This window comes from Engystomops pustulosus, chromosome 5, assembly GCF_040894005.1.
Source record: "Engystomops pustulosus chromosome 5, aEngPut4.maternal, whole genome shotgun sequence".
Lineage (NCBI taxonomy): Eukaryota > Metazoa > Chordata > Amphibia > Anura > Leptodactylidae > Engystomops > Engystomops pustulosus.
In genome coordinates this window covers 139,945,840-139,972,278 of record NC_092415.1, presented here as the reverse complement: position 1 = coordinate 139,972,278, position 26,439 = coordinate 139,945,840, and the positions used below count along the sequence as shown (strand labels likewise).

Sequence of the window (26,439 nt, the reverse complement as noted above, 5' to 3'; positions counted from 1 at the left end):
CACCTTACAGCCGCCGTACTTGTAGTTCTCAGGTAGTTCTCATGCATCTACTCCAGCACCATATATCAGACAGAAACACTTTTTGGCATATATCGGCTTCCGTAGTGGTAATTCCTCACTGACACCGTACAGCCTCCGTACTTGTAGTTTTCAGGTAGTTCTCAGGCATTTTATTCAGCGCACCGAACAGGAGAGCCTAACTGTTTACCAGCACGAAACATTTAGATTCATGCAGCGTGATTTAATACAACGTCATGTTATATATTTTAAGTGTTATATACTTTTTAACACATAAGTTTTTATGCATGTGCTAGTGATTATTATGCTGTTCTATTAGTCCAGTCAGAAGCCCAGCTGACCGGAAATGGTCATGCCCCTTGTGACCCGACTCACCCTTTAAATACTGATGTTTTCTATATCACAATATGAACCAGATGAAGCGCTCGGAAGAGCACAAAACGCGTTGTTCTAATTCTATTTTAGCATTTATTTATTTTTAATATAAAATAAAAGTAATTTATCTCTGGCGAAGTATCCAGCGCCTAATTAAACGCTCATCATCTACTACCATTTGGTACTGCAAGGTAACACAGATACAAATACTACTAAGACTGGTGGTGTAATGGAACACTGTATGGTGCTGTTAATCCAAATAGTACTGACTGGTACTGCACGGCAACACTGATGCAAATAGTACTAAGACTGGTAGTATAACGGAACACTGTATGATGCTATAAAACTAATACTACTTAGAATGGTACTGTGAAGTAACACTGATGAAAATAATGTAAAGTTACACTGATCCCAATAGTACTTAGAATGGTACTACAGGGTAATACTGGTGTAAATACTACTAAGATTGGTACTGTAAGGTAACACTGATACAAATAGTATTAAGACTGGTAGTGTCAAGGGCCATACTAACACTGGCCCTGTACTATAGCAGCCTATGAGTATCCACATTCAGTTCTACTCATGCAGGGCAATTATTTCAGATCTCCACAGCATCAGTCTCCTCTCCCTAAATACCCAAAAGCCCTAAAAATCAACCAGCTTTCCACATTTTAAGGAACACAAACCCAAAGCCCAAACAACAGCCTGTCATTTGACTCTGGGTTGTGGGTGCCGAACCTACCATATTTAGTACAGACCCAAACTCAACACTACCTATTATGCTACAGTGTTTTTCCAGAGGAATATAAAAAAAATCCCATAAAGCCAATGGCAATAAGCCCAAAGAGGGGAAAAATATTCTTAACTCCAAATTAACTCAGAAGAAATTTAAATAATATATACAGTGGGAGGGAAAAGAAAAATGATTAAAAAGAAAAACATCCAGATTAACACTGAGCACTCTGTATTGCTCTCAATGTTATTGCAGTCCCATAGAGGCCAACTCGTGGGACCATAGCAAACTGGAATTTTTACCAGTTAAAAGCACGGGCACGGGAAGTTCAGGGGTTAAGCCTCTAATGAAGTTTGGGTTGCATCTAAGGGATCAGAACCCAAAAGGTATGGTACAAACCCAAATTTCGCAATAAGGTCAGCTACCAATTTATTGAATACCTGTTTTCCCTATGTGAAAATATTTCAAATATTATAAAATATGACTTGTCACTTTCTTTGCATCATGTTTAAGTACTATTTGTTGTGTTGTTGAAATGTGGCTGCAATGGAGACACTAGACTCAGGGACAACAGACAAGATAGTGAAACCTAAAACTCCAGCTGCCCAACAGCCCTGCATGCTTGTCTTTGCGTATCCTGGATGATACGGAGTAACCACAAAGACAGTCCCTCCCTGTGCCAAAGTGTGGACATGTAACAAGACAGACAAACAAATAACACAAAGGGGAGGTCAGCAATCAGGGTCACAACTGAGATAGATATTAAGTACAAAATACTAAAACAAAGAAGAATATTTAAGAAGGTAAGCCAGATATCGAAAATCCAAAAGTACAAATTAATAAAAAGTTAATACAAAAGACAGCTAGACAAACTTTAAATTGGATTTTTATAAGGGTATGAGGCAAGTTCCAGATGAGAATGACAGAACTTGGAAAGTGAGAACCTTAACCCTTTCTGGTTTAGAGCAAGAATTGCAAAGAGCTAGCAATCCAGCCAACAGGGCACTTTTCAGACGGCTGACTGAATTGCACCAGATGGAATTCAATGGGGCACATTTACTAAGGGTCCGCAGCCGCGAATCCGTCGGGTTTTTCCCGAATATTTCCTCTTTGCGCTGTATTTCACGGAATTGTGGCGCACGCGATCGATTTTTGGCGCAATCGCGCCGACTTTCGCGCGACAGAAATCAGGGGGCGTGGCCACCGGACAACCCGAAGGATTCTGAAAAACCACAGAATTTAAAAAGCCATTTGTGTCGCAAGATCAAGCACTCACATGCACCAGAAAAAAGCAGGTGAACTTCGGCGGACCTCGGCGCAGCGGCGACACCTGGTGAATATCGGCGCACGGACTTTAGTGAATCCCAGCAGAACCCGAATCAGCGTCGGAGAACCCGCCGCTGGATCACGACTGGACCGGGTAAGTAAATGTGCCCCAATGTCTTCTTGGCCTCACAGTACGAACTGCAGAAGACCCAGACACACATGTAACAGTGTCTATTAATTTTCATATTTTGGACACTTACACAGTAATAAGCTTATACTGAGTCAACGTATATGACTAGAGTCACTGGATTATTAGCATTTGATGTTTTAGGTCTTTTAAGGAGCGCTTACTTTTCACTAGTTTTTATACTCTGTAAACTATTTCATCCAACATAACAACCATCTGGCTCCCAGCCCCCATTATTAGCAGTAGGAGGCTTCATGGGGGAGTAGCCAACTTTGTTCAAGAAAACATTATCTAATTATGTTTCTATAAAGCAATAATGTGCCATGTTTTGCAGAGTTTTTCATGTCCCCCATATTGTTCTAGAAATAACAGATTCACTGCTTGTATGCCTCCATTGTGCCAGAAACATTCATTTATAAGGAAAAGTTCTAATACAACTTACAGTGCAGTCTACTAGACACTCAAGTCACACCACCAGAAACCACCAGGTAATATCCAGAATAACCATCTCTGGCAGCATGAATGACAGCCAGGGGCCTTTAAAGACTGCACTGATGCAAGATATCAGCAGCACACCAGGAAGATCCAGTGAATCAGTAGTTTTCTTTCTTCATCAGAGGTATGATACTACGATGAAACTACATTCATTACATCTTCCTGGTATGCTGCTGATATTTTTAAATCATCGTATCCACCCTGGATTCTACTAACAGTGTGCACCCACCTATATGTAAGTCGTTTTTTGGGATTATTGGACACTGCCCCATCTTAATACATCTGAATATTTGAAGATTGCAATGCATCCAACATTATTTGAAAGATCCAGTCAATGAACATGTTGAACAGGCTAAAATATTTGTTTTTGGATTAAGGTCCCAGGAATAAGAAATTGTTTGTTGAACTCTCAAAAGCAACTTGTGAACTATTATGGAAGTATCACATGTCACAATTTTCTGTCAAAAAATCTCATTATTCCCTGGAAGACATTCACCATATCAAGTGCCTTTCACGGGTACCAGTAGAACCAGACACCGGCAGCTGGCATCACTTTGTGTACAGCCAATAATGGTAATCAGGTGTTTTATGCCAGAAACATCATTCTATGGGGGCTCAAATGTCGAGAAGGTAACCCTTTGTTGAGTGTGGCAATGAACCTTCATAAGTATGGGCACAGTCGCTAGCCATTTGCTCCTCAGCCCCATTGTCAAATTCAGGGTCCACAGAACATTCATCAACATGTATCTAGTAGATGACTGGTTAATTTGGTGAATTTCTTCACAATAACATGCAGATCATCTCAAAATGCCCCCTGCACTGTGATTGACGATGTTGCATCTTCCAGGAGAGCCATCCAGAGTAGTAATGGGACACAGGGATTTAAATAACAAGGGAGGGGGTCCTCTTGACTTCAGTATCAAACTCTCCAATTCTGTGACTTCCTACAACTTATTTGCATATCCCTTAAGTTGATTTTTGGTATGATGCCACCCTGGTGGGCCATGAAAGAAACATGCTCTGGAAGTTTTATACGCCTTCATTTCTTTTAAATGGTTCCATTTTTTTGCAAAGTAAAACGTGATTTTTTTTATACTGCAAATGATCAATGGAATAAAATGAAAGGGCAAAGCATGTCATCAACATTTCCATTATTATGTGGCAAAGAGAAGTTACTACCTCACCAGGCAAAGAACATCATTACTGCCTGGCAACATCTCTTCATGTGCTAGGCATTAGTCAGTGGCAGAAGTTAAAGTTGTCAGACCCCAGCGCAAAATGTGTGCCAGGTTTACAATTATAGTGTATTGTTTAGAATAATAGTCTTCTCATATAGGAAAGGTTCACCATATTGCCACCTTGGCCTCTTTTGCCGGTTGTATATGAGCCTTATGTATTAATATCAAATTGGACACTACTACAGCTTTTAGCTCTAAGTACTCTGCTGCATTTAAACAAACTGGGGTTTTCTTACGAATATTTAAAGGGGTATTCCAGGAATCAGCATAATTCATATACAAATGAGTCAGTAAAATATAAGCTAATATGTAATTGGTTGTTATTTAAAATTTTGCTCCCCTTAGCAGAAAAATGGTGGACATACACTGTAATGGAGAATTAAAATACTATTGACCCTTTAATCAGTCCATTAATTTTCTCTATGCGTTGAAGACACAGGACAGAAGATGGCCGCTGGTCACATGTGCACATCACATGGCCTGCACCTGCCTGAGCAGGCCATGTGATCTTCACTATGTTTGGCTGTAATCGGTTGGTTGCAGTGCATCAGGAATGGCCCGTGTTTTTATATCAGACGTTAATATACGCCTATAAACCAAAGTTGTACTTCTGAATCTTACTGCCTCAGACAAAAATGAAATGGAACCCCGATACCTGATAACTGTATTTTAAATTCTAATACAGAAATCTTAGCAGATAACTACTATGATATCATTTGCAGTTAAACATGCATATATAAACTTGTACTTGCAGTAAATATGCTGCACATATAAATATGTAACTGATGTAAATATACCATGTACATCCATTTATACATGCTATAAATGCACAGGACGAAATCAGTTTTTCGTACACCACTAATTTTTTAACAAACTAAATATACAGAGGTCCCACTGACATGATTTTGGTAACAACTCACGTGTGATAATGAGCAATATCATAGGAAATAGTATTGAAAACATGAAAAGAGATATAAAAAGCTGGAAATCATAAAAACAGCTGAAATCTATTAGTAATTAGAGAGAAATCATGAAAAATAATATCAATAATATTAGCTGGTTCAACTGATAACCTATATGGCTGCGTTCACATGTGGCGTTAACAGCTGAGAAGAGGAAATTTGCCTGATTACATTGTTGTTAACAGAACATTAGCTAAAATGCATGTGTAAACAAAGTGTTACCAAATGCTTGTGTTTACCCACATGTTAACATTGTGTTAGCACTTGTGTTTTGTAAATGCAATTTGACAGCAATGCAATTGCATTTACAAAATGCGTGTTTTAACACATTGTTTATGTATATGCAGTGTCAATGTAACACAGCATTGTAAATGTAACCCTGCAGTGTCAACTTAACACGTTGATGCATGCATTTTGCACCCTAAATGGTATCTCATTATTAAGGTACCACACAAGAAACATCTCAAGATCCTAACAGCACAGCTTTCAACACCTTGAAAAATAATTTCAGGTTAAAGTTCATTTTAGACAGTAATGTAAAAATGCATTAAAAAAAACTTTTAGATCTAAAATGCTTTATTTAGACAGATCAAAAGTTGTGCAAATTTTGGCCAATGGACAAAACTGCTGATTGCAATCACTTTTTTTGGAAAGATTTTCATTTTTAGACAAAAAAAAACCTGGCAGTTTTCGGCTGCAATATGCAGACAATATAACCAAAAGCATTATATAAAGAAAGGATGGAGATTTATTGGACAGCTGACTGTGCTGACATTTGCGCAACCAGGCAATGATGTTAGACTAACTGGCACAGGTTCAATTTAACTCAAGGAGTATCCACCTAAGACAAATTAGAATAAGAAACTGGACAAAAAAGGAATATGACAAATAGAAACTGTCATGGGTGCTCCCCCGTGTGCCCCCGCTGCAGCCCGGTCTCTTCACTCACCTCTCCCGGCTCCTGCTCTTCCCTGGACTGCCATGCGCGCGCGTCCCCGCCTCCTAGGGCGCGCGTGCGGCTCCTGCCGAAAATTTAAAGGGCCAGTGCACCGCTAATTGGTGCACTGGCTGAACACCTCACCTTTAAGAATCCTGCCTCTTCCTGTGTCTCTTCCTGTGCCCCCTGCCGGATCTTTGTGCCTCATAGCCTTAGAGAAAGCTTCCAAGCGATTATTCCTGTATATTCCTGCGTTCCTGTGTATTCCTGCGTTCCTGTGAATTCCTGCGTTCCTGTGTTCCCGCTCCTGAGTCCTGTGTTGCCGTGTTACCCGAGTTCCTCCGTGTTGCTGTGTTCCGTGTGCCTGTGTTCCCGTTCCCACCTGCCTGGATTTCCTGTTGCTGACACCGGACTTGCATCTCTGCCACCTGCCCTGACACTGTGCCTGGACCTGACTACGAGATTGTCATCCGCTAAGGTACCTCGACCTCGGCTGCCACCGCGGGCTAGTCACACCTGGGAACGACCTAGTGGTATCCTGCCGCAGCAAGTCCAACCCGCTTTGCGGCGGGCTCTGGTGAATATCAGGTCCCGCTGGGCTCCGGTCCCAGGTGTTGGCTAGTTCCATCTCCCGCGGTGGTCCAGAGGATCCATTGATCCTAACAGTAAGATCCGACCATGGATCCCGCCGAGGTTCCGCTTCCCAATCGACCAAACTTTGCCGCCATAGTGGTCCAGCAATCCCGGGAGATTGCCGCTCAACGCGAACAGCTGGATCAAGTCACCAACAGCTGCTAGCCGCCCAGCAACACCAACAGGTTCCCGTGTCTGCTCCCGTGGCTCCTGCTACCCCGGTCTGCCTTCCTGCTACTGAACCACGACTATGGCTGTCTATGCCCAAACAGTGCAGGGGTTTTATTACTCAATGCTCTATACAAATAGAACTTATGCCTTCGCAATTTGTCACGGAGCGTTCCAAGGTGGCATTCTTCGTCAGTCTGCTCTCTGGGAAAGCCCTGGCCTGGGCCACTCCTCTTTGGGACAGAGGCGACCCGTTCACGGATACTCTCGCAGCTTTTTTTGGTGGAGTTCCAGGCCATTTTTGAGGAACCAGCACGGGCTTCTTCTGCCGAGACTGCGTTGTTGAACCTGCGCCAAGGCAACTCATCTGTGGGAGAGTATGCAGTTCAGTTCCGCACTCTGGCTTCTGAACTTGCCTGGAATGATGCAGCTCTCATCGCTCCCTATAAGAAAGGACTCTCGCCGCAGGTCAAAGATGCGCTGGCGGCTTGGGATCTACCATCAACTCTGGGTGGTCTCATCACACTGGCCACTCGGATTGATATCCGGTTTAAGGAACACGCCGAGGAACTTCGCTCTGAGCATCCTCAAGCTCAGGTAAGATGTTATCCTCGCCTAGCACCTGCCTTCCAAAGGCCGCTCCAGCCTCCGCCTGTATCGTCTGCTGAGGAACCCATGCAGGTGGACAGAATCCGGCTCTCTCTACAAGAGCTTTCCAGAAGACGACAGGAGAACCTTTGTCTGTATTGTGCCAATCCAGGGCACTTCATCGGGACTTGTCCTGTTCGTCCCCAACATCCAGGAAATGCCAGCACCTAGGGCTCTTGGGAGAAGCGTCCCTAGGTGTGTGCCAAGCTTCTCCACGTCTTATTATTCCTGTGCTCCTCAGCATAGACACCGGCACCCAGATCCAAGTTTCTGCTTTCCTGGATTCAGGCTCTACAGCGAACTTTATGGACACAGCCCAGGTCTCCCGGCATCACTTCCCAGTGGTTCGTCTTGAGAAACCATTGTCCATTGCCTCAGTGGCCAGATTCATCCGGTTTCGCACGGAACCCCTGCTTCTGAAAGTTTGAGCCTAACGTAAAGAAAGACTTTGTTTTTTTGTACTACCCTAAAGCACTAAAGCACTTCCACCCTCCTGTTGGGTCTCCCCTGGTTGCAGCAACATGCCCCTGTGCTGGACTGGTCCTCTGGGGAGATTCTCCGTTGGGGCCCGGCTTGTTCTTCTCATTGTATGGAGATCCCTCGTCAGCTCCCTGTCTGGACTTCCACCTTGTCTCCCAAGCCCCTGGAGGGGCTCCACACTCCATACTTGGATTTCGCAGATGTGTTCTCCAAAAAACAGGCTGAGACTCTTCCTCCACATTGTCCCTACAATTGCCCCATCGACTTGCTGCCCGGCTCTTCTCCTCCACAGGGTCGGGTGTACCCGCTCTCGGTACCCGAAACAGCCGCCATGTCTGAATATATTAAGGAAAATCTGCAAAGAGGTTTCATACGTAAATCCTCCTCTCAAGCTGGCGCAGGTTTCTTTTTTGTCACCAAGAAAAATGGCTCTCTTTGCCCCTGTATAGACTATCGCGGTCTTAACAAAGTCACCGTTAAGAATCGCTACCCCTTGCCGCTGATCACGGAGTTGTTTGATCGTCTATGGGGCGTGAGAGTCTTTACCAAGTTGGATCTTCGTGGTGCCTACAATCTTATTCGCATCAGGAAGGGTGACGAGTGGAAGACCGCCTTTAACACCCGTGAGGGGCATTTTGAATATTTAGTTATGCCCTTTGGACTTTGTAATGCGCCAGCCGTTTTCCAGGAATTTGTTAATGATATCTTCAGGGACTTATTGTACAGCTGTGTTGTGGTTTACCTGGATGACATCCTCGTGTTTTCTGCTGATCTCGAGTCCCATCAGTCCCACGTACGGCAAGTGCTCAGTCGCCTCAGGACTAACCATCTCTATGCCAAACTGGAAAAATGCCACTTTCATCAAAGGAGCCTTCCATTCCTTGGCTATATTATTTCCGACAGAGGCCTGCAGATCGTGAGCTTCTGGCTATCAAACTTGCCTTGGAGGAATGGCGTCATCTGCTGGAGGGAGCTCGATTTCCAGTCAGTATTTTCACGGACCACAAGAACCTCATGTACCTACAGACAGCTCAATGGTTGAACCCACGTCAAGCCCGGTGGTCCCTTTTCTTTTCCCGTTTTGACTTCCAGATCCATTTTTGCCCAGCCGAGAAAAACATCAAGGCTGACGCCCTGTCACGTGCTTCCGATGTTATGGGGGAGGACTATGCTCCGAGACACATCATTCCTCCAGAGAGGCTTGTGTTGGCAGCGCCGGTGGACCTTCGGCAATTACCTCCCGGCAAGACTTATGTATGACCTGGACTTCGAAAGAGGATCCTGACCTGGGGACATTCTTCTTGAGTGGCTGGGCACCCTGGGGTGCAGCGCTCTGTGGCTGTGATTTCCCGTTTCTATTGGTGGCCTGATTTGGTCAAGGATGTTTGGGATTTTGTGCGGTCTTGTGCCTTTTGTGCTCACAATAAGCCCTCACGACAAAAAACAGCTGGTCTTCTGTTGCCGTTACCCGTGCCTACCTACCCGTGGTCTCACGTGGCAATGGACTTCATTACTGATCTGCCGCCATCATCTGACAATACCGTTATCTGGGTGGTAACAGACCGCTTCTCTAAGATGTCCCATTTTGTCCCTCTACCAGGTTTGCCTTCAGCCCCACGTCTTGCCAGTCTCTTCTTCCGGCTTCATGGCCTTCCCCGGCACATTGTTTCTGATCGAGGTGTTCAGTTTATGTCCAAGTTCTGGAGATCTCTGTGCAACCAGCTGCAAGTGAAATTGGACTTTTCCTCTGCCTATAATCCTCAGTCCAACGGCCAAGTGGAGAGGGTGAATCAGACTTTGGGGTGCTATCTCCGCCACTTTGTGTCCGCTCGTCAGGACGACTGGGCTTCTCTTTTACCATGGGCAGAGTTTTCCTACAATTCCCTGGACTCTACTTCTGCTGGTTCTGCTCCCTTCTTTATAAATTATGGACTGCACCCATGGCCTCCTCTTCCGTTACCTGTGTCTGCAGATGTTCCTGCTGTGGAGGATTGGTACAGGATCTAAAAGCCATCTGGGAACAAGTCCGTACCTCATTGCTCCAGACCTCTGCCAAGACCTAGCATCAAGCGGACAAGAAACGTCGGCCTTTTCCTGTCTTAGCTCCTGGTGACAGGGTCTGGTTATCCTCAAGGTACGTCCGACTGAAGATCCCTGGATACATATTAGAACCCCGGTTCTTGGGTCCATTTGAAATCCTCAGTCGCATCAACCCGGTGGCCTACAAATTGCGGCTGCCTCCTAGCATGCGCATACCCAACTCCTTCCACGTTACCCTCCTCAAGCCAGTCATCTTAAACCGCTTGACCCAACAAGTTCCTCTCCCTCCGGCACCGCAAGCGGATTCTACTGATGTCTTCGAGGTGAAGGAGATCCTGGATACTAAGACAGTGAGAGGTAGGCGGCTGTTTCTGGTGGACTGGAAAGGATTTGGTCCTGAGGAGAGATCTTGGGAACCAGAGGATAACATCTTGTAGCCTTAGAGAGAGCTTCCAAGCGATTATTCCTGTGTATTCCTGCGTTCCTGTGTATTCCTGCGTTCCTGTGTTCCTGTGTGTTCCCGCTCCTGAGTCCTATGTTGCCGTGTTACCCAAGTTCCTCCGTGTTGCTGTGTTCCGTGTGCCTGTGTTCCCGTTCCCACCTGCCTGGATTTCCTGTTGCTGACCCTGGACTTGGACTTGTCGTTGCATCTCTGCCGCCTGCCCAGACCCTGTGCCTGGACCTGACTACGAGATTGTCATCCGCTAAGGAACCTCGACCTCGGCTGCCACCACAGGCTAGTCACACCTGGGAACGACCTAGTGGTATCCTGCCGCAGCAAGACCTACCCGCTTTGCGGCGGGCTCTGGTGAATACCAGGTGCCGCTGGGCTCCGGTCCCGGGTATTCCATCTCTCGTGGTGATCCAGAGGATCCACTGATCCTAACAGAAACTAGAAAGAGAAAAGATAAATCTCCCCAATCTCCCCCATGTATGGCAGTATATGGTAGGATCCATCAGACAACCTAGGGTCAAAGTACCCTAGGGGTCTGAAAAATAGCATAGAATTTTTTTTCTAAGTTCAAAGTTCTAAATATTCTCCTTTTCAAGCAGATAATCATAGCACCCAAATAACTTCATAACTAACATTTGCCAAATGTTTGCTATATATCGGCATAGGGTTTTTATGCATCCTCTCTCTTTTCTAGGTTGTTAGGAGGTTCAGAATTTTGGGTGCAATTTTTCTCATTTTTATGAAAATTTCCAAATCCCTTATTTTGAGTCACTTTAATTGACTTTGAGAGACCTAAATAGCAGTAAAACCCCATAAATTATGCTATTTTAGAAACCACACCCCTCAATGTGTGAAAAATCAACTTTAAGAAGTGTGTTAACCCTTTAGATGTTTCACAGGGGTTTTAAACAAAATGGTAGTGTAATTTACATGCTGTAATTTTTTTAGACAATACGTTTATTTTGGCCAAAAATTAAACAGTCACAAAGTATTAAATGCCAACAAATTCCACGGTTTGATACCCAATTTCTCCCAAGTATGAAGTTGCCCCATATATGGTGGTAAACTGCTGTATGGGCGCACGGCCGGGCATAGAACGGAAGGAGAGCCATTCAGAGCAGATCTGCATTGTTACATTTTACAGGCTGTAAAATATTTATTTTTTGTAATTTGGACATATGGGGGATAATTTGTTTTGTGGATGAGATCCAATTTTCATGTACATCATTTATGGGGGGGGGGGTTAATTGCTAATAATTTTATTAACTCTTTTTTGGTGGTGGTTAAAAAAAATCATTGATTCTTCTTTATAATTTTTAGAATTCTTTTCCTGGACATTCACCATAACATAAAAATAATGTGTTATCTTTATTCTATGGCTCACTGTGATTACTCTGATACCCTATTTATTTAGCTTTTTTATGATTCACTTGTTTTGCAGAATACAGAGCTCATTTTGTGATAAATTTGCTTGTTTTTGCATTGCCATGTAACAATGGGCATATTATTTATATTTTTTTGTTTACAGAGCTATTTTAGAGCTTACTTTTTGCTGGACTACCTTGACTTTTTCTTGGTACCGTGATGGGGTAAATGTTACTTTTTGATGACTTTTTATGAGGTTTGAAGTAAAAATTTAATATTTCTGGGAGGGTTTTTTTGCCTTTCTTTATGGCGTTTACCATACGGGTTCAGTGCCAATTTTATTTAATTGTACCGTTGTTATGGATGTGGTGATACCCAAAATGGTTTTTTAGTGATTTTCACTTTTTTTTTATGTGTTTGATTTTAATATGGGACTTTTAGGGGACTTTTCTTCTTTTTTAATAATTTCTTGCAATTGCACTTTTTAAAAAAATCTTTTTTTTTTGCTATTTTATTTTGCTCCAGGGTGGGACATGAACAAGTGATCATTTGATCACTTGTTCATTGTAATATATTGCAATACTAATGTATTGCAGCATATTACATAGTCATCCTAAGCATTCTGCATAGGCTGACAGCTGCACTGTTAGATCGTAACCTCCAAACATGCTGCAACTGAAGAAAGCCCTTTTCTATAACATGCTAACTAGCTTACAAGAGGAACTGAGAACATGTATTATGCCCAAACTGAGTAAGCCTAAAGATGACTTTGGTCGTTGAAAATACTGCAAGGATTAGACATCTATAGATAATGTGACCCCTCATAGACCCCTCTCTGTTACAACACTCCCTCGCCTGTGGGGAGTAAGGTACCATTTCATGAGGTTTTTGAGGTGGACTTCTAATAAATTGGCAATATCCGAAGCCTTAGATGCCCAGTATATGGCTTTACCCCACTGCCCAGTATATGGCTTTACCCATGTCTGCATGCCATATAGAAATGGGAGATTTGTGGGGGAGTGGGTTCCTCAATATTTCATACATGGATTTGACTGTTTTGAGTAGTTTACTTGGCTTCTAAAAAGCCAACCAGGTGATTCGAGGATATCAATGTAGGCCCTATAGTTTTAACCCTCAAGAACAACTGACGTATTACTACGTCACACGTCGGTTAGGGGTGTTTGGAGAGGACTCACAGGCTGACAAAGTCAAACAAAGACCCTAAGCTATCTCTTTTTACACTATCTATTACAATGTGTGATTTGCACTTTTTAATAGATGATATGGAAAATCCCAATATATACTCCCATACTGTAGTATGGCGATATAATGTAGCATCAATCAGACAACCTAGGGTTAAAGTACCCTAGGGGGTCTGAAAAATAGTAAAAAAATGTAAAAAAAATAGTCAAAAAAAAAAGCTGAAAAATTCAAATCACTCAACTTTCTATAGAACTGATATAAATATAAATAAACAGTAAAAAAACATAATCATGATAGATATTACCTCATCTCAAAATGTCAAATCTATCAAAATATAATATTATTAAAAATATAAAATTATTATTTTTACTCTCGGCGTTTAACCCCGTTACAGAAAATATAGCCCACTTTTTTGGCATTTTGCAAATGATAAAAAATTATTTAAAAAGTGGTCAAAGGGCCTTACAGCCCTCAAAATAGTAGCATTGAAAACATCATCAAAAGTCGCAAAAAATGACACTTCACACAGCTCCATACACTGAAGTATCAAAAAATTGTTAGCGCCAGAACATGGCAAAATGAAGAATTTTTTTGGTTTGTACAGGAGGTTTTAATTTTTGTAAATGTATAAAAACATTAGAAAACCTATATAAATTTGATAACTGACCTTCCAAGTTTAGAAATGGGTAGCAAATTTTATCTCTAGATATGATATCGTGTCTGCTTCCCATTGAAAGGAAAATTCCTCTGACACGTTCTTCGTCATCGTGCATGTAAGTGCTGATCTTGCGACACAAATACTTTTTTAAATTCTGCTGTTTTTCCGAATCCATCAGGTTGTTCGACGGCCACGCCCCCGAATTTCTGTCACGTGAAAGCTGGCGATTCACAATTCGGCGCAAATTGGAAATATTCGGGAAACCTGACGAAAGTGCGGTGTTCGGACCCTTAGTAAATGAGCCCCATCATATTTCTCTCTAGACGCCATTTTGTCCAACCTTAGGCCATCTTGTTTTAGCCGGGGACCATGTTGTCCACTGTCAGCCATGTCATGATTCAGCCATCTTGTGTAATATATTAAAAAAAATAATTCAAATCACCCAAATCATCAAATTTGGTATCCCTGTGATCGAACTGACCCAAAGAATGAAGTAGACATGTCATTTGGATCACACAGTTAAAAGCTTAAATTCAAGCCCACAAGAAAGCGGCACATTTTCTGCCTAAACATACACGACTGCCTGCTTGAAATAAACACAGTAATTTAATGGAGTGTTCCCATTACAGCAAATTATTGTTAATGTTTTTATGATAAAAAGTTGCACAATTTTCCAAAATATATTCCAATTTCTGTGTCAATTCCTCATTGTTTTATAGATCTCTGCTAGCTGTCATTCGATTGAAAGCTTCTATGTTTACTTCCAGTGGACAGAAATCTGACCATGGTCACACAGGTGCACGGCTGGTAAGTATCATAGAGAGTAATCAGAGCTGTGGGATATAACGAGCCGTGCACCTGTGTGACCATGGTCAGATTTCTGTCCACTAGTAGTAAACAATGAAGCTTCCTATACAATGACAACAAGCAGAGATCTAGGAAACTAAGGAATTGATACAGAAACTGTAATGGGAAATTGTATAACTTTTAATAGTACAAACAATACCATGCATTTGCTGTAATGGGAATACCCCTTTAAGTGCAGCTTAAATGTCTGTGTCTATTCAGTGCCTGTTATTCCAGCACTGGGAACAAAGATGTAAATACACTCACCGACCACTTTATTAGGTACACAATGCTAGTAACGGGTTGGACCCCCTTTTGCCTTCAGAACTGCCTCAATTCTTCGTGGGATAGATTCAACAAGGTGCTGGAAGCATTCCTCAGAGATTTTGGTCCATACTGACATGATGGCATCACACAGTTGCCGCAGATTTGTCGGCTGCACATCCATGATGCGAATCTCCCGTTCCACCACATCCCAAAGATGCTCTATTGGATTGAGATCTGGTGACTGTGGAGGCCATTTGAGTACAGTGAACTCATTGTCATGTTCAAGAAACCAGTCTGAGATGATTCCAGCTTTATGACATGGCGCATTATCCTGCTGAAAGTAGCCATCAGATGTTGGGTACATTGTGGTCATAAAGGGATGGACATGGTCAGCAACAATACTCAGGTAGGCTGTGGCGTTGCAACGATGCTCAATTGGTACCAAGGGGCCCAAAGAGTGCCAAGAAAATATTCCCCACACCATGACACCACCACCACCAGCCTGAACCGTTGATACAAGGCAGGATGGATCCATGCTTTCATGTTGTTGAGGCCAAATTCTGACCCTACCATCCGAATGTCGCAGCAGAAATCGAGACTCATCAGACCAGGCAACGTTTTTCCAATCTTCTACTGTCCAATTTGATGAGCTTGTGCAAATTGTAGCCTCAGTTTCCTGTTCTTAGCTGTAAGGAGTGGCACCCGGTGTGGTCCATCTGCCTCAAAGTTCGATGTACTGTGCGTTCAGAGATGCTCTTCTGCCTACCTTGGTTGTAACGGGTGGCGATTTGAGTCACTGTTGCCTTTCTATCAGCTCAAACCAGTCTGCCCATTCTCCTCTGACCTCTGGCATCAACAAGGCATTTCCGCCCACAGAACTGCCGCTCACTGGATGTTTTTTCTTTTTCGGACCATTCTCTGTAAACCCTAGAGATGGTTGTGCGTGAAAATCCCAGTAGATCAGCAGTTTCTGAAATACTCAGACCAGCCCTTCTGGCACCAACAACCATGCCACGTTCAAAGGCACTCAAATCACCTTTCTTCCCCATACTGATGCTCGGTTTGAACTGCAGGAGATTGTCTTGACCATGTCTACATGCCTAAATGCACTGAGTTGCCGCCATGTGATTGGCTGATTAGAAATTAAGTGTTAACGAGCAGTTGGACAGGTGTACCTAATAAAGTGGCCGGTGAGTGTATATCACCATACAATTGTAGAAGGCTTGTTGGAGGCCTAGATAAAAATCTTGTACCCTGGTCTACCCCTACTTGGCTATGCGTGATGACTAAATGGTTGCTTTAAGACAAATAAGGGTTAATATATTGTATTTGACTTTTATCATGAATCTTTAACCTAATAAAAAAGGTAAGGATAAACACAAATGCCCCTAATTGATCTTAACCCTGTTGCCCACTAGCAACTTTGGTCTACCTGATGTGAGGATTTACTAGACCCAGCTCAGAATCACTGAATTCAATTCAACATGTCTGTCCAGTTCAGTTTTTCCCAGTTCAGTCCAATAAATCTTGCACACCGCACACAGAGCAAGTCTGAGCTGAAAGTGAATGCTTGCAGGATACAGTAAACATACCGGTAGTAGAAAAGGATGATAGGAAATCACAGTATGTAGAGCTGCGACTAAGTTCCTTTTATAAAATAATCTGTAGTGTTTTTAATATATAATTTTCAAGGGATAAATGAAAGTGCAATATAGCCTGTAGTCTGCTGACTGTCTGCCAGGGAAGCCAAAATAATACATGCTATTATGTTTATGTCTAAAACACAATGCTATATGTATAAAGGGCTTTAGACAACTGTTTTGGGGCTATTATAAAAAAGGGGTATGACCTAAGAAAAGGGGTTGTGTTTTACTGGAAAAAGGCATGGTTAAAGTTACACCAAAATTTGGTTGGAAAAATCTTCTGTTCTATGCCTGTACTGTACAATTTAGAGGTGTAGTGGGAAAACTGGGTTCAAGTCCTATCCAGGTCAACATCTGCAAAGAGTTTGTATCTTCTCGCTGTGTTTGTGTGGGTTTGCTCCCACACTCCAAAACATACTGGTAGGTTGATTAGATTGTGAGCCCCATGGGGACAGGGACTGATTTGGCAAACTCTGTGTAGCGCTGCGTAATCTGTGTGTGCTATTTAAATAAAGGAATTATTATTGTAACAACTTGTACACAATAATAGCATGTGAATTGGATGAGAATTGTCATATGCTTTTTCTGTCCATATATTAAGCATCTAAGAAGTAAAAATAGTTTTTCTAACATCTACACCTTTCTTCTGGATGACCACGTTTAAAGGAACCCTAGATTTCCAAAATCCTATCAAAACACTGGGAGATACTGTGTTAGCACAGATGATGGAACAAAACTTTATGTAAATGAATATCATAACAGAACTCGGTAGATCATAAACACCACTTTAGAGTTTATCACAGATCTTGCCTAATCGTATATTTCAGATGTTTTGTAACAATTTCCCCTTTTCCTTCCAACATAACACATTGTCATTTTCTCATTGCCCCTTTCCTTGGGTCAGTGATGATTTTTACTATAATTCTAAAAGCAATACAACAAATGCTTTTTAGCCATCTGCTTGTATTGCTTGTGCAGTAGTAAGAAGGCAACAGCACATGCCTATACAAGCTAACCTAAGCTGTCTGGAAGTGAGCTCCTCCTTCTCATGCCTCATGTGTAAGCAGCCCAGGCTTTCTGCTTCAGCTCACTTCTATCCTGATCACCAGGGCTGACAGCCACACTTCCATGTCCCATACCTCCAGGCTTTTTTACTATAAAGGGAGAACACAATTCATCCACATGCTGTGCAGCCCTGCAAAAGCAATTCTAGTCAAAACACAACTTGCCTGGAAGAGGGACTGCATTCAGACTGGATTATTATAAGGAAATCTACAGGATGATAAACCAAGCTTTTACATTCTTCTAATCATGAGAACATGTACACACGGGAGGGGAAACAGTAGCAGCCAGCGGTCCATGAGACTCTACTTATCCCTCTTTAATTGAAGGGGACAGAGTTAATAGCCAGTACATCCTAGAGAGAATGATACCTCCAAGTGGCACCATGGGAGACAATGTGGAAAAGGATGATGAACTTGGAAACACCGAACAGCCTCATTCTCCAGCTTCCACCAGTAGCCAAGAATCAAAGGTATTTCCGCTTGACTTTAGAATAAAGATCCCACAGGTTGTTACTCTAACTGCAGCCTATGGGGTCAATAATATTGTGGATGTCTTCTGAATTTGACCCAGTATCCATTATTTTTCTGGTTGTCCTGGAGGAATTGCAGTTTGCTACTTTCAGTGTTTATAAAATATTTACATGTTTTTTTCATTTTGCAAAAACTTTCAGTGCTTCTGTCATTGTTCCTTGTTACAATATTTTTTATTGGAATCACTTAATTTACTGTTCAGAGCAATTCCAAAAACAAACCAGAGAGGCTAAGAAAAATAAAATCCCCCAATGCCACCTTGCAGCCAGTGGAGGCACAAGTAGGTGCTGTTTATGACAACCTGTAGTTGGTGAAGAGTTGTCTCAGACATTGGAAGGATTTGTTCATATGTATGCCAACATATTTTTTAGATTTCATATATATATATATATATATATATATATATATATGTGCAGGAATTCATGCAAATTAATGCAAATAAATTGAGATGTATGGAATCAATTTTAATTTCTGAAAATTCAGTGATAACTTGGCCATGTGTAAACATACTCTATAATGGTATATCAAAAATGCATTTTACTGTTTTATGGTAGTTAAGGATAATTTAAATGGTAGACCACTATACATAAGAGTACACCTACACCTAGCTTGCACATTGAAAAGATATAATTTTAGAAAGAAATACTAGTTCCATTCAATGAAACATTAGGACTTATATTCTTAATAAGCATACCTTCCCTATTTTGGAGATACGATTCAGATATTCAGGTTATTCAGACACACTGGTGGATGGAGCTTTGTAATAAAGTGCATGTAACAGGCACATACGCAAAGCAGGGTGAAGATTTGGCACGGAATGTTCTGTATGCCAATGATGTCTACAACTTAGATCAGCTCAGTGATGGACTGCTGTTATCCCAGGATCCTTGACCTACTGCGTAGTTTTGATGTTGTGCGTTCATTCTTACTAGTCAGGTGCAAATGGCCGTGTTTATGCTACTCAAACAGTACATTAACAGTAACACTGCCTGCTACTAATGGGGCAGTGGAAACATTTTGGAACAAAATCAAGTTCTGCAGTGACTGTATAAACATTGCCTACTTTTTCAATAACTGTTTCAAATAATGATGTGCTGAAGGAGAAACTGAAACAGACCTACTGTAAGTAAAAGCATAAGAAAGGCTGTACAATAAGAATCTGAGAGTGATAATAGTGCTAGTTTCTTCAGCACATGTCTGTCATTTAATGTTAAAGCACAAACTTCCATCCTATATATCTGTACCATAACATGCTGTTCTATGTGGTAATCCACAGGTGCGGGTTCTTGGTTAACTTGTCCTCAATAATATATGTTTCAGCCAACTAAATTTTGCATAGGGCTTTTAAGAGTTTCTGTAATGTAACATAAATGGTCTGATTCTAATGTAACAACTCAGATTCCAGAGTCCTGTGGTCCCTTAAAGGAAACCTACCACTTGGGATAGGGCTTATAAGCTGGACATGCCGTGCACCAGCTCAGGGTGAGCTGGTGCCGGCGCTTATCTCCGTTATGTTTTTAAACAGTTTTAACGTGTTTTTACAGTTTAATAATGTTTATATCCTTACTGGCTTTCCCGCACCGGGTCCGCGCTCGGCGCACCATGCGCGCTACCACTTCCTATTCAGATGCACGCACGGTCGCGCGCATGGTGCGCCGAGCGCGGACCCGGTGCGGGAAAGCCAGTAAGGATATAAACATTATTAAACTGTAAAAACACGTTAAAACTGTTTAAAAACATAACGGAGATAAGCGCCGGCACCAGCTCACCCTCAGCTGGTGCATGGCATGTCCAGCTTATAAGCCCTACCCCAAGTGGTAGGTTTCCTTTAAACAGAAGTTTAGACTCACAGGAGAAGCTGAAGGTTTATCTACACATGATTCATCTGTATAGGCTACACAATCAATGTAAAAAGGTCAAAGTATATATTTTGGTACAGAGATTGTTAATCATCCAGGCCTATAACCATAACTACAATAAGAGAAAAGACAGTTTCATCTTCATCGTAGACAATGATTCTTTGCAGTAAGAGCAGCGAGCGACCACAATCAGGAGACTCTTGAGAATGTACTCTGCCACTCCTTTCAGTTTCTGATCACTGAAACTGTTTTTACTAGGATGCAGTAGAACAATGAATGCTTTGCCTTATCTCTTATTACCATAGCCATATAGTAAGGAGAAACATAAGTCTCCTAATTATATATATAGTTATTAATGGGAGTCCCCAGGGTGCAGTACCTAGCGCTAAGAAACTTTTCACAACTTGATGAAACTAGCGTACATTGTGGGACAACCCACATTTTAGCCCCTTTTTCAGATTTTTTTAATGTTTTGATTATAACTTAGTATGCAGATCTATCACTGCTTCTTTGCCAGTTTTCTACGCTTAAGTATGTGTATGAATGACCAAACTAGATTGCAACTCACTTGAAAGGCTTAGTATATAAAACATATACAACAAAATTGCACAGAAGTTACTTGCAACTTTACAATATCCCGCATTTTTCACAGTCCCATAGACTTTTATGGAGACAATGTGCTGTAAAAATGTCCAAAAATAGGATATAGGCTACCGTATTTCCCAATTAAGTCAATGGGGACATTTTTGGGACATATAAAAAACTTTACGGTGGCAGTTTTTAAGTGAAAAAAAAATAGTTGTGCCTAACTCTGTATGCATAGTAATAGAGAAGATTATTAAGTAGTGTGACCAGAGCTCTATACAATCTTCTAGTCCCTCAGTTTTATTCCAAATTCATACGTGTTACAAATATATCTTCCAATGGAGTCCCTTGACCTGGCATGTCCTAGAAGAAGCTGACGAGCAAAACCCAGGGTCGGGCGATGACTTGGCGTCCTCGTGGATTTGTTATGTGCATTTTATCTGATTTTATGTGAGTAGATAGCGGGATATGCTACTAGGAGAATGTTAAGGACTAACATCTAAGTGGTTCCATGTCTGGATGGTGCCTTATTTTTTTATCTGAGGCGTTAATGGTTCAACAGGTCAAGGGACTCCATTGGAAGATATATTTGTAACACGTATGAATTTGGAACAAAACTGAGGGACTAGAAGATTGTATAGAGCTCCGGTAACACTACTTAATAATCTTCAGCAAAATCTTTGGATATTCTGGATCCATCCGGGACCGTCGTTTGAGCTTTTCCCACAGATAAGGTGCTGCATTCTTTTGAATTTGTAATAGAGAAGAGGCTGTCAGTCCCAGGTAGGACTGCCTCCTTGATATATCAGCACAGGGCAAGATGGGATTTCAATTAATAAATGGCAATCGCAGACACCTAAATATTAGCCTGCTCAGGTCCATCTGTTCCCCTTCTCCCTATTCGGGACACATTATCTACCTAGTCCTGCTGAGCCTACATTTGTATAGAGAGGCAAGCAACATAGCCGACAGCTGTCTTATATGTATGGCTAATTGTACACAATTTCCATTAAAATGTGAATGCTCTGACATAAATTAACAAGTGTTCTGGGTCTATATTAAATCCCAATTTTCAAATAGGCTTTTGTAGAATAGGTTTTCGGATCTAAACAAATGGTTATTACTTAGGTGCCCAAAGATCTGAGTTTTAACACAATATTAGCACACAAAGACATAAATGCTGTAAAAAGATATAAATTAGAATTTTTTTTAACAGAATGATCCTTTTTACAGAAAAAGTTTACTGCAGCGCGTTGCATTTACAGTAGTGTGCCTGGAGGTGTGTGAAGCAGTGGTACTGTAATGCTACTTAATTGAGCTGGGAGGCTGAGGGTTGGAGGTAGAGCAGTTTGATGTACATGAGTTGTGATTACCTGATGGGTAGAAAAGCTTTTTAAGGTGCTAAATATAGAGCCAAGCCTTTTTTTCATGCTTTGTTCTTATGGGCTAATAGCTTTACAAAGCAGAAGCAGGTAGCTTAAACCATCTGCTTGGCTTGCAATTTCCAATATTGCTTCTTTTTAATATTACTTGCCTCTAGCGACATACTGTACAATACGGTTTACAGCTCTCAATAAATGGACAAGAATTTTTTCCTTTTCTGAACCGCACCTCAGTGTATAGGAGTATATCTGTGCTAGCATTCAGCATAATCTATTGACAAGAGGAAAATTAGATCTGCAATTAAAATCAGGTTAGAGATTATTTAGTTATGTGACTCACAGCACGACTAATACTTGTAATTCAATTGTTCCACTCAGATCAGAGTTGGATGATTCTTGGTCTATTGTCCATTTTGTTTGTCAAGTACAGTGAATCATGCCCTTTCATTCTGTAGTAGAGACTGATAAAGAAGACATTTGTAAACTGCTAATCTTCTCACTTTCGATCTGGTATCTGGTGGAACATTAATATTCTGAATGATACTGTGCCTGGATAGGGATACAATACTATGCAGCTGGCATAGGCAGACTAAAGACTGATAGCATGTTGGTATTAGGCCGTGTCATTGCATTCACACTGTCACTTTGCTATTTACCGATTGGACTCATTAATGTACTAGGTGCCCAATGCCTGTACTGGTCCGAATAACAAGAAGTATTTACTGTGAAAAACAATATAAAGCAGAACTAAAATAACTTTTAATGTAAAAAAGGTAAAATCTCAACACCCTAAGAGCTAAAAAAAGATTGGATCAGAGAACTTCAAGTATTTTCGTACAGATGTGCCTGGTGGAGTTACCAGTCCAAGAATCCTCCTTCAGAGAGAGTATATTGGTGGTGATCTGAAAAGGGTCATTGTGAAAGTTCTCCAAAAGTACTCTTCCTATGCCTATCGCCATATGGACAGCAGTCAACTGGCACAAGTGTGGGCATACTCAGTCCTTCTACTGTTGGGGTTATATACCCATGCAGAGGATGTGAACTCCTTTTGACTGGTTACTGTAACAGACATACCTGTGAGGAATCCAACTATTGAGTGAAATGTTTTTTTCAGCACCTAGGGTGTTGGATAGCTTTTAGTCTTAGTTTATATGGAAAGTTAAGTTTTAACTTTGGTTTATATTTTTTTCTCATTGAATACTTGAAATGTCACTTCAGTTGTAATTCATGCAAGTGCAAATAAGAGTTAAGGACAGCTGCTTTAGGGCATTCTCCAAGGTCAGTAAATCCTAAACGGTAGACGGTAGACCATATGGCATAATCTTATTTTATATAGCATATAAAATTGGGTGTAGAAGTTTAACATGTTAGAGAGGACGGAGGACGGAGTTACAAAATGCCCTGCTAAATGACAGGCATCTAAACCCAGTCAAAGGGTTTACAGTCTACATTAGGGTTTACTTTGGCTTTGTCATAATGTGCGTCCATTCTCACAGTAGAAATAGTGCTGGATGCAGTAATATCAACTATAATTGAAGAGTATAGAGGTGTAAGCAGAGCTTTATGGTTCCATACAGTCTCAAGGTTTTAAGGAGCTATAATATGCCATGTATACAAAGGTTCATAGGGCCATACCGTCTCTTTAAAGGGGTGTTCTCATCTGGGCTTACACATTTTATTTAGTTCACCTGCTATATAGATACATTTCTTCAATTAGATGTTATTAAAAAATGTTCCTGTGTGAAGATAATTTCTCCTAAATGTAGCCATGCTGTCCCTTAGAACCAAGCAGCCCTTGGATTAGACCACTGCTGCTGGAGAGAGTGCAAAGAAACAAATATATTTTTGCATACAAAATGGTCGGGAGTTACAGTTTGCCCCACAACCATCCTGTGGTAATGAAAGCTCAATCCAGGTGATCAGGCAGGGCTTAATGTTGCATGCCTGACCACAGCTGCCAGGGTGCAGAAGTGGTCATATCCAAGGACAGCTGTTTTATTTCTAAAGTGCAACATGGCTCCATTTATGGGAATAAACTCATAACCGCATTAGGAGTATGGCCAACTTCTGGATTTCATTATTGCAAAACCAATTTCTGTATGTCTTTATATGATATCAAAGACTTAAAGGGTTATTATCATCTTGGCATACACAACCAATTCAATTCAAATGTTTACATATCGTAGATGAATTAAATTAATTGTGTATGCCAAGTTGTTTCTAATCAAAAACATGCAAACCTATATAATAAACTGTTGTAAAGAAGATGTGCAGTAATATCCAATAATAAAATCCATGCTCCTAATGTGGTTTTGCTGATGATTTATTCAGTAGTAATAGATAGTGCTCAGCAACTATATAATGGGGTTGCCCGGGATGACTATTTTTTTTAAATTTTTGGTCTCAGGTGGTGTAAAATTAAAAAGTACTTCAACTTATCTCAGTCCTAACCTGCGTTCCAGTGCAACATCTCCCAGCACCTCCAGCCTATGTTAGAATGCTCGACATCAACAACTTCCACTTGCTATGGACCGGTACAGGATCCAGTCACAAGCTGGTGAAATCTGTTGAAGCAGTCTAAGTTCTTTCTTAATCTTGCACCATCCGGGGCGATTTTATTAATGTAATGTTTCTAGCTTGTGCAGTGAAAGGGGTGTGTGGCCGGAGCACCACCACTGTTTTCAGCAGATGGTCAGAAGGAAAACTGTTGTTGAATCAACTATGTGATCAATTGTCAATCCAGATAACCTCTTAAATTTGATACCTCAAGTTATCTTTTCTTCCTTGTAGACAAACCCCCTGACATACTCACACAATAAGGCCAACGTGTAGACAGAGGTTGCCTGTTTTTCTGGGATCAACTAGAATAAAAGTTAAAATTGCTAACAAATTTATTTTTTCAACTAGTATTTTTTTTGCTGAAGCAAGTCTATTTTGTAATGAATTGATGCTACAGTCACATTAGCATTTGCCTCCCCATGTCTTAAGCTCTACTAGGCATAACATGACCTATGAAAAGGACTTGCATTAGGTTGTCAATATGAACACAAATCTTAGTGACAACAGGGCTGTGGGCAACTCATGTCTGAGCTTTCTGTGAAAGCAATTAAGATGCAAATAAGGTGAATCTACTTAACCTTTGATTTCATGGCTTCAGAGGCACAGAGAGGATACGAATTCTGACAATATCTGTCTAGTGATCTATTGAAATCTTAAAGATTTCACATATAAAGATTTTTACAATTAAACAACATAATCCTATAAAAAAAGAATCCCTTTGCTCCTAGAAGCTTGATGTGTATCATACTAGTAAGAATTGTTCTCAGCTTTAAGAGATAAAACTGCTATACATTTTTCTATACAAAAAGCCATATATAACACTTTACTGTCTTTGTACTGTGGAAAAGTTTCCAATAATAAGTTTCCAATAAAAACTTGTTTGACCAACACTTATCTCACCCGATCCCCCAAAGACATGCAAACTAATCTTCATTATGCAGTATCCCCTAAATGGTAGGAGAGGGAAGGAAGGGGGTTCCCACTTAGGATTTTTAAGTTTCTTCCCTGTTAGGAGTCAAGGTAGGAAAAATATTTGTCACGTATATTTTTAGTTTTTTGATACAATGTGTATTTTGCAAGATATTCCGCCATCCTTACCTTTTTGTTCCACCCTGTATATCCCAAATAGTCAGTTTTTTCTTACTCTTTCCTCCGTCTTTCAGCCTTTATTCAATTATGACCTAGTTTGTTTCACTAGCTTTAGTATATCAGTTATCATCTACAATTTATAGCATGATCTGTTATCGAACTTGAGCACCACCACAGTCATAATGGTGTATGACAAGCTTATACGTTAGCGGACTGGCTCTCTAATGTGACACATGCTACACACAACTTCTCTTGGTTCTGGTCAGGGGCATAACTACAGCGCGAGCAGCCATAGCAGCCGCTATGGGACCCGCAGTGTCAGCTGGCCCCGTCATCCGACCTGACATAATAAAGAATGGAGGATGTGCACCATTATATCTATATTGTACTGCATGTTGTCCAGCATAATATGTATATAACATATACTGTGATTTATATATGCAGTATCTGTGATGTGTATATGGTGTCTGTATACACTGTATGTGAGTATGTTGCACATGGCACTGTATGTGTGTGTATATGCTGTGTGAGCATGAGTGTATTTATATGTGCTTGTAACTCACATGTGTATATGTGATTGTAACTCTAATATGTATATTTTTTAAGTGGGAAGTGAATTCATAGCTATTTCTACAATATGTTGTGATGTTTTTATAAGATTTCTATTCTTTTAGCAGCCACATGTAATGAGCTGTAACATTAAAGGTATTTATGCGTTACTATAGCCAATAGAAAACTTGCATCCTTTTATCTG

General features: G+C 41.1%; 1 protein-coding gene across 2 annotated transcripts in view; it reads left to right on the top strand.

Annotated features, from left to right (window-relative positions):
- The first annotated feature begins 17,719 nt into the window (after positions 1 to 17,719).
- The window catches only part of STAC (SH3 and cysteine rich domain), a 156,178-nt gene continuing 147,458 nt past the window's right edge, over positions 17,720 to 26,439 (top strand). For both annotated transcript variants that reach the window (XM_072153226.1, XM_072153224.1), the window contains exon 1: positions 17,720 to 18,150. In XM_072153226.1, the coding sequence (XP_072009327.1) occupies positions 18,043 to 18,150 (108 nt within the window). In that variant the 5' untranslated portion in view covers positions 17,720 to 18,042. The remainder of the gene's footprint in view (positions 18,151 to 26,439) is intronic.